The sequence below is a fragment of the Anolis carolinensis genome, chromosome 6 (genome assembly GCF_035594765.1).
Source record: "Anolis carolinensis isolate JA03-04 chromosome 6, rAnoCar3.1.pri, whole genome shotgun sequence".
Lineage (NCBI taxonomy): Eukaryota > Metazoa > Chordata > Lepidosauria > Squamata > Dactyloidae > Anolis > Anolis carolinensis.
The window spans coordinates 13,870,824-13,879,632 of NC_085846.1; the positions used below are offsets into that span (position 1 = coordinate 13,870,824).

Here is an 8,809-nt window from a genome sequence, read left to right on the forward strand (position 1 = left end):
TTGTTGCTGGGCTCGTCCCTATGTGAGCCGCCCCGAGTCACTTCGGGGAGATGGAGGTGGGTACAAGAATAATGTTGTTGTTATTATTAATTATTATTATTATTATGTATCTTATTGGGAGGTTGTGAAGCACTAGAATTTACATGAAGGTATGATTCATGGAATAGCTACTGATACATTAAAATCAAGTATTCTGCTACTGGTCTTTTTTTCATCCGACAATTGTCTTTTAGACGTGGATAGAAATCCCAGTGGTGAAGTGTGTTAAAGCACTGAGCTACTTGAACTTGCAGACCGAAAGGTAGCAGGTTCAAATCCCAGGAGCGGAGTGAGTGCCCGCTGTTAGCTCCAGCTTCTGCCAACCTAGCAGTTCAAAAACATGCCAATTGAGTAGATCAATAGGTACTGCTCCGGTGGGAAGATAACGGTGCTCCATGCAGTCATGCTGGCCACATGACCTTGGAGGTGTCTATGGACAACGCCCGCTCTTTGGATTAGAAATGGAGATGAGCACCAACCCCCAGAGTCAGACATGACTGTACTTAAAAATTACTTAGAAATCCCAGAAATAATTAAAATGGCCAGAAACAAAACTCTGCCAGGCCTGGAGTAAATTGCAGCTTCTTTGCACACAATGTCTACTACTTCCACTTTTAGAGCCCCCACTGCAAGAAAATCTCAAATCACTTCAATGCTTTTATTTATATAATACATTTACTCACACAAACTCACAAATACTGTACAACTCAACCCCTTCCCCCCCTTTTCCACTGTACATTTGCCCTCTGATATTTCTTGTGTCAATGCAGGCTCCTCTCTCTGTACAACACCCCCCACACTGTGCCCCCCTCCCCGCAATCCCGCTTGCACGCTGCCCCTGGCCTAGGTGTCTCCTGGTGCACGGCCACGCGGCCGCCGTGGCATCTCTGAGCCAGGAGTGTTGCCGCCCGGCAGAAGGCCCGCCTCCTCCTTCACAACTCAGAAGCAGCATCTAGAGGTGATTTGGATGGCAGCCCATTGGTTGGAAAGGCAGAGGCAGGTTTGGTGTAAATTGTCCTTTCTTATGCTCCACCCTACATGTAGTTGTCCAAAGGTGGTGGGATTCCGTTTTGTTTGTTTCAATCCCAGCCATTATCCTTGATCATGTGGTTGAGTTCAATGATGTATTTTCCCTCCTTGTATTTCTGGCTGGTCTCAAAAGCTTGCTCCTGCAGAATGAGATAACACAAGAGGTTGTAGAATAAGTGCTGTGAATTTGATATGGGAAAATTGTGACTGGTGGGCCATTTGTGACTCATTGGGATCCATTTTGTAGTCTCTAGGGACACTACCAGATCACTGAAGCATCCAATCTCCACATTTTTGTAAATTGCCTAATTAATGGTCTTACAACACACATCCCCTTCCCCAACTGCCACAATGGTTCCCCGGCTGTTTCTTTACCCCCATTATCTTGTCTTCCCATGTGGAGATTGTCCACTTTTGGCAGATTATGGGAACCAGAAATGTCAGGAGTAGTTATACAATCTATGGTGGTTTGCCCACCCATTCCTCCTGCACATGCCGTCTCTGGGAAGGGAAGGGAGGCCAGTCAAAGACTCACGTATTTCCATCCCAGCGTGGTCTTGCAGTTTTCACAGTATATATCGGCCACAGCATGGAGACCTGTCAGCAGAACCCGTTCTTCTGCTGGGCCGCATCCAACATTCACTCTATATGGAGTCAAGGAAAAGCAGAACAGAGAAGAAATGTGTCACTTTCTTTTGATAATGTCCAGCATTTGTTATCTGAGTTCCATCTTGACTTTTGATCAATGATGGGCCTCAATCCATGCATGTTTGGGCAAAGGTTCTGCACTTTTGTTTACATAACAAGTATCCCATTCCTGTCTGGTGAACATGACAAACCCGGCCTTCCTGTTGACAGGGAGTTTGAATGTTAAGGCTATTCAAATAAAGTTACAAAGGTCCATGCAGTTAGGAATCCTGACTTACCAGGCTTCTTGATCACACAGGTAACTATAACCACTACAATTTTTTGTGTGTGTCAGGAGTGACTTGAAAAACTGCAAGTCACTTCAGGTGTGAGAAAATTGGCCGTCTGCAAGGATGTTGCCCAGAGGACACCCAGATGTTTTGATGTTTTACTATCCTTGTGGGAGGCTTCTCTCATGTCCCCGCATGGGGGAGCTGGAGCTGACAGATGGAGCACACCTGCTCTCCCTGGATTCGAACTGCCAACCTGTCGGTCAGCAGTCCTGCTGGCACCAGGGTTTAACCTATTGTTTATCAGGTTTCTCCTGATTTTATCTAGATTTTACCTTTTGTCCTTATATGTGAATTTTTATGACTGGTTTTCATTGTTTTTAATCTGCTTTATGGTGTTATTTTATTGTTGTTGACTGGGCTTGGCCCCATGTAAGCCGCCCCAAGTCCCTTCGGGGAGATGGGCGGGGTATAAGAATAAAATTATTAATTATTATAATATTATTATTGCGCTACTAGGGGCTCCAACCACCTCAATGTTATTGCATTTTTCCTTTCATACCTCCCCCATAAATATGGGGAATATGTGCATGGATATGGTGAGGTTCAATATAAGTATCTCCCTACTACAGATGCGATTATAGACCACCTGGAGTGCATTAGAGAACTATGGCATTAGAGGGAATCTGTGATATGTTCTTACTAATATCTAAATCTTTTTTTATGAAGGTATACGTAAGTCATGTTAGTCTGTAGTGCTAGTGTGTACAGTTCAGACATTATTTCTCCACCTCAATGAGCACCAGGACATAGTTCTAACATAGAGCAGAGGTCCCTAACATGTGGACTATAGATTCTTGGGAGCCTAATCTGGTCTTCAAGGGGTGCATTAACTGGATGTGTGGAGGAGAGACTGATTTTTTCTTTAGCTTACTTTCTGTCACTTTGGAAAATGTGTTTAAATGCTTCTAGTGAGAGAGCTTTCATCAGATTCCTGGGACGGGGTTGGTCTAAAAAAGGTTAAGAATCACTGAACCAGAGCTCACAGCAAGGTTAGACTAGAACTTAAATGCTACTGTCTCAACCCGCTGTGTCGCTGTCTTTTAAACAGAGTTTGACCCCCTTATGATACTTACACAGAGTTGAATAAATATGCCCGGCCTTGACTTCCTTGAAAAGACTGTAATGACAAGGAGACAAGAAAAAAAGTCAAGAAAATGATGTTTTAGGAGCACTGTAGTTTATCACAGCAAACAGAAAGAAATCTTGAAATGCGTCCTCATCTGCCTTTCTTACTTTAGTTTCAGGATTCCTTGTCTTACAACAAAAATACAATCTTATATCCCAATCTTTGCTGTCTTGACTCCCCAATCTTGGCCCCAGTTGATAGTCCTCAAGCCCTGGAGTCTCAGCTGCTTTCTGCATTTCCTTGTTTGTTCTCTGGCTCGCTTTCAGACACACCCCATCTATACAAGCTGAACATTATTTAATGATTAATCAGCCAGGAGCTCTAACTTGTTGACCGTGCAGTATCTCTTAACGGTAGGGTGGGTATGGCGAGGCAAGACTTGGCAGGGCCCTTAGGAAGAAAGGTTAGGCCTGGAAAAGCCAGTTCATCAGAGGAGTAGCTATGGCTAGACAAGATGTGGGCATTCCCCTGAATAAGAATTCTGCACCCCGAGTTGCATTTTCTATCAGTCCCCAAATTTATAGCATTGCAGAGTGAGACTTTGACAGCTGTTGAGACCTAGAACTCTTCTATTGGCTGTGTTCTCATTTCCTTGATAACTGTGTTCTCATTTCCTTGGTATACTTAGGAAATAGTAACTATGCCTCCCTTCTTTGGATGCCTAACCTGTATTTATAAATATTCAACTGCAATGCTGGAAATTTGAGGAGCGAAGGAGTATTTCACTGGGGCAGAGTTTTTACTAAGGGACAATACGCTCCCCCAATGATACTTACACCTTTACAGCTGCTCTAGCTTCTGCGTTTATCTGTTTCCACTGCTTCCTCCCATTTCCAATACTCCCATTCCTGTTATGCTAAATAGCCCTACTAATAGTTCCTCTGTGTTTAATGGCAACTCATCCGGGTAACAAAGTCAGCAGCCAGCAACCCTTTCTCTTCTGAGATTTTAATTGAATTAGTCACCAAGGGAAAACTCCCAGGCCAATACTTCTACTTACCTGCTGGGAGGTAAATCTTGGCAATTTCCCCAGTATAAGATTTAAGCAGTGGCAAGGATGGACTGCTGTAGTTTAGGACTGAAGTCCATCATTTTGAAATGGTAATAGTGTTTGAAACATGCAATGACCCTGTATCTGTGTTTGGGTTGAGGAAGCATTTCCCTCCCCGTCAGAAAAAGAATATTAATTTGTCTGCATGTAAAATATCTCAGTCTGACTTTTGGTTATAAGGAAGTATTATCAAGCAACCTATGCATTCGGGTTGCTGAGTACAAGCAAAAGTAAACATTGCACAAGCATAATGATACACAATAAGAATCTTATGAGTGAAGTAATGTCATCAAGCAAGCAGGACTTCCCTTTGTTTCTGCTTTTTCTTTACCCGCTTTGCTTTTTACTTCTCCTTTTTAAGAATAATCTGAGTAAGAAAGAGCACCAGCCTCTCCTTCTGAAGCTGTAAACATCTCTATGGCAGCTCACCAAGGATGTCCCATTATTCCCTGCCATTTACCTTGGAGATGAGATCGTCGTGGTTGGCCAGGTGGGCCCTGCAGTGCACACAGCTGTAGCGTCGGTGGCAGTTGTCCAGATAGGCTTGGAAGGTTTTGGGTTTGGACAGCCTCACCATTGTGGTGGGGTTGCACAAGGGGAAGAAGCCACAGGAGGGGTGTGAAGAACTGAACGGTCCTCAAAAGCCTGATGAAAAGAGCAAGTCAAGAGAGAACTGTTACCAAAACACAGACAAGCTGGCATGAGCGGGAATGTTTGTATGGGAGTTAAGGGCTTTGTTTTTGTTCTGGGAGCTAGTCAAGTTCTATCTAACCAGTCTGGCATCTTTAAAAAAATAGTACCACGTGCTTCTCCTCCCTAAGCAATTTCTCAAAGGCTCAACCTGTCATTAACCCCGAGATGTAGGTCAGGGCTGCTTGCCTTGTGATGAAACAGCCTTACCAGGAATAGAACCCAAGCCTCCCAGCTCTAATACACCTCCCCTTCTGAAGAAGTTTCTGTTAGTGACCTCTTCCCCTTTCTAATAGGTCTGAAGCTGTGAGTGCCATCTGCCACAACAGTTGGATTTCATTATTGGAGAACCCAGGAGCTCTGGGCTTTCCGTTACTTTCATTTCTATCTCTATCAGAGCATCCAAGAGGCTCTGGCACATGGTCAACGATTTAAAACAAAGCTTTCATCCCTTGCCATCTTTCCCTTTTGCCTGTGTCTATTGTTCCTGTTTGGAATTAACTACCACCCACCTTGCCTAGTTTATCTCTCTTTCACAGTCAGGACTTGGAATGCTATGATTTAAAGCTCAAAGGGTGAGTAGGGTAGGAGGCAAAAAATATGCAGAAGGAATAATGACCATATGTCTGAGGGAGGGAAGAGAGAAACAGCTGAACAATGAATGTTAGAAGACATTCGGCCTTTTGGGAAGATGGCGGGAGTAATAAATGGGTATCATGCAATGAGCGTAGAAAGTAATGTAGGGGATAGCTATTAAAGCGTGGAGAAAGGAGATGACTCAGAAAGGATCGAAGGGATGGATGGCAGTAAAGGGCATGCCTAAATGCAGAACAGAGGGAGTTGTGTAGTAGAAGGCACATTTGGAGATTTGAGGGCAAAGGAGCCTGCAAATTCCAGCTGGATGTGGAAGGAGGAGATAGACACAAAGCAGGCCACAGATGGACGGATGGAAGGAGGGGAGGCCAAGAAGGGGAGGGGACAGCAACCGTGCAGGGAAGAGGTGGCTGCTTCAGAAAGCCTGGGGACCATTTCTTGGGGAAGGGGAGTCACGCAAATGGAGAGCCCTGGGCAAGGAGGAGGGACTGAGGTTTGCTTTGCAAAAGGAAGTGCGATGGGGGAGGGAAAAAACAGTTCCTTGAAAGAGAAACAAACCCGCCAGCCCTAGAGGCAGGGAAATGCTAGAGAAAATGGAGGCTGAGACTCTATGCATCTGCAAAGGAAAAATACAGGAAGCGAATTTAGGGTAGCGGGGAGCATCTGAAGGGGCGCTCTCATGCAAAAGACCCAGTGTCCTGCATATTTGATATATCGCCTCTATCAATGCAAGTTATAGCTCTGATTCTCCCTATCTAAGTGTAAAATAGCGTCTGTTGTTCCATGCTCTTTCCCCTTGAAACATTTTCACGATGGCCTTCTGTTTATCTGCTTCTGGAGCTTGATAAGAGACCAGTAGCTACAGGCCAGATAAAGGCTGAGATGAACAAGGGGGACATTTAACAATAAAGGTGAAAGAAAGGCAAGGCATGACAAGTTAACAGAGACCAGTCAAAAAACAGAAGTAGCTTTTTGAAGATTTGTAGCAAAACATGACTTATTCCTATTTCAGCAAATTAACAAAATGCTGTGTGAAAAATAGAATGCCACAACAGCTATTGAACAATTTGCAAAAAAAATTTTGCTCCTCATTACATTTGAGAGCATAATGTTAATGTGTATCTGTGGTAACTTAGATACACTTCCATGCAAAATACAGGATTGCCCAGCAGACAATGGAAACACACTGGCTACTACGTTAGCTCCCTTAATATGGAGGCATTGTATTTCTGAGAGAGAGCATGACTGTGTGGTTGCTAGTTTAGTGGAGAATAAGACTATGGAACAAATGTAAATTCTCTTTGCCTAGTAGATCATTCGAAATAAGAAGAAAAGCATAATGTACTTTAAACAGTATTTCCACCAGACAATATAATCTTTCTCTGTATGACAGAAAATATACCAGATTTTAATCCCATAGTCCACAGTGTGAGAAGCAATTGTCTTAAGATGCCTTCAACACAACAGTTCTATAAAATGGCTATTCAGTCCCCTATGAGGCTGTAGAATAGATTTTGACCCCGGACTCTTGGTTTTTAGCACAAAAATTGCTGTGCTTATATCAACATGCTGCAGAATTTATATATTTAATATAGCTTGGCTCTGTTTTGCAGAAAACTTGAACATAAATTATCAATGTTTATCTTGTAGAAACAAAGAAATAGTGGGATGTGAAATTTAAGAGACCTGGTTCTCAAGAAAACTACATAATTTTTTAAACAGTCTACATCATGCTACTATTTCTTTTAGCATATAGTATGTATTTACATGGATTAATAGATTTTAGGGGAAGGACCCATGAGAAAGAGATGGGCCTTGAATGGGAAGCAAGCCAAGCTACATAAAATATCTTAGTTTTCTGTTCTTAGGTTGCAAAAATTATCATTTATATGTCATAGTCTTTGGTCCTTATCTATTAAATAAGAAAACTTTAAGGTACAATTAGAGAAGGGGGAGATATTTGGTTGACACAGTTTTTAAAGATAGGGTCTGAATGCTTGTAAACTTCGGTTCTTTGTCAAATAGATATGACAGGAGATCTATTCAGTGAGCTATAATCAAAAGCTAAGCATTGCTGGAAAAGATGCTAACTTTGTCACTTCCCAGTTAATATTAAATCCACTGATGTTTGCACAAATGTCTGTTTATATAATTTTAATGAAATATTAACATAGAAAATTCAGAATATGAAAATATATGAAGTATGTTTCCCTGCTTCAGATATTTTTTACCCAATTGTGTTGTCTGTTAAGATAAGACTTGTTGTGTACCAAAACAGCTAGAAAAAAAACCACAGTATCTTCCATCAGATCTCAGACATAATCTTTGTCTCCTGGATTCTGGGAAATATTGGTGGTATATTTACTGTTACAGGCTATAAAAATATGGTCTAAATCACCCTCCTTTCATAAACAAATCCAGAGTTATGATTTGTGGGGTTTGGCTCTGTGCCTCCGACCAGTATTTTGCTGGCAATCTCGCCTAGAAACAAACAATTGCACAGGATGGTCAAGACGGTAAGGGGCACGATAGTATTCTCAATTGGAAATCATAGTCTTTGTCCAGATCTTTTTTCTCTCTGACATGAAAATGAACATATTGTTCCATTTGGAGAAAGATCCAGTCTTGATTCTCATACAACAAAGACCATTTATGTAGTGGGTATATGCAAGGAGTATGACCAACCTGTGCTGTCAAAATGAACAAAATAATTGCTTGCTGGGATGCATGCCATCCCTTGTTATTCAACAACCCCATTTGTCACTTGCGGATTATAGATCGGATTATAGATTTTACTGCAAGACACCCAGTTGCCCACTGCAGCCGTGGGCAAACTTTGGCCCTCCAGGTGTTTTGGACTTCAACTCCCACCATTCCTAACAGCCTACCGGCTGTTAGGAATGGTGGGAGTTGAAGTCCAAAACACCTGGAGGGCCAAAGTTTGCCCACAGCTGCATTAATGCATCTCTTACAAGAGACATCCTCCTCAAGTCTTGGGGTGCCATACAGACTCATTGTGGTCTATGCTCCCATGGATTTGAGCCCACCCACTCTAATATCTCACCTGGCAGGAGAGAAATGTCCAAGGTGTTCCCCTTCTTTGGATGACGCCTCTTCGCTCTCCCAAGGCTGAGAAGGTGAGGGTCAGAGGGTTCAAGGTTGGCCTTTTTTGGGTGGGGAGATACCCCTCTGGGAGTCTTGCAGCCCCCCAGAAAACAAGCTCCAGCTGGAAGTCTAGACTTCCTCTTGTTTACAAACCAGAGCTGAGAAACAAAGGTGTCTCCACCCCTTTTTTCTCTC

The 8,809-nt window shown here is 42.8% G+C and overlaps 1 protein-coding gene across 1 annotated transcript; it reads right to left on the reverse strand.

Moving 5' to 3' along the window:
- Nucleotides 1-683: 683 nt before the first annotated feature.
- Nucleotides 684-8,762, reverse strand: ypel3 (yippee like 3). The gene is made up of 5 exons (XM_003225039.4): nucleotides 8,574-8,762; nucleotides 4,686-4,870; nucleotides 3,122-3,165; nucleotides 1,604-1,712; nucleotides 684-1,208 (listed from the first exon to the last, which is right to left on the reverse strand). Exons 2-5 carry the CDS (start codon nucleotides 4,800-4,802, stop codon nucleotides 1,119-1,121), a joined length of 360 nt encoding a protein of 119 aa, XP_003225087.1. The 5' UTR covers nucleotides 4,803-4,870; nucleotides 8,574-8,762; the 3' UTR covers nucleotides 684-1,118.
- Nucleotides 8,763-8,809: the final 47 nt, after the last annotated feature.

Excerpts from the sequence above, each read along its gene's own strand:
- ypel3 (XM_003225039.4), bottom strand. The coding sequence starts at position 4,802 with ATGGTGAGGCTGTCCAAACCCAAAACCTTCCAAGCCTATCTGGACAAC. Across the intron at positions 3,166-4,685 it reads ACGACGATCTCATCTCCAAG|TCTTTTCAAGGAAGTCAAGG; the intron begins GTAAATGGCAGG and ends TTGTCATTACAG. Across the intron at positions 1,209-1,603 it reads CCACGCTGGGATGGAAATAC|GAGCAAGCTTTTGAGACCAG; the intron begins GTGAGTCTTTGA and ends CTCATTCTGCAG.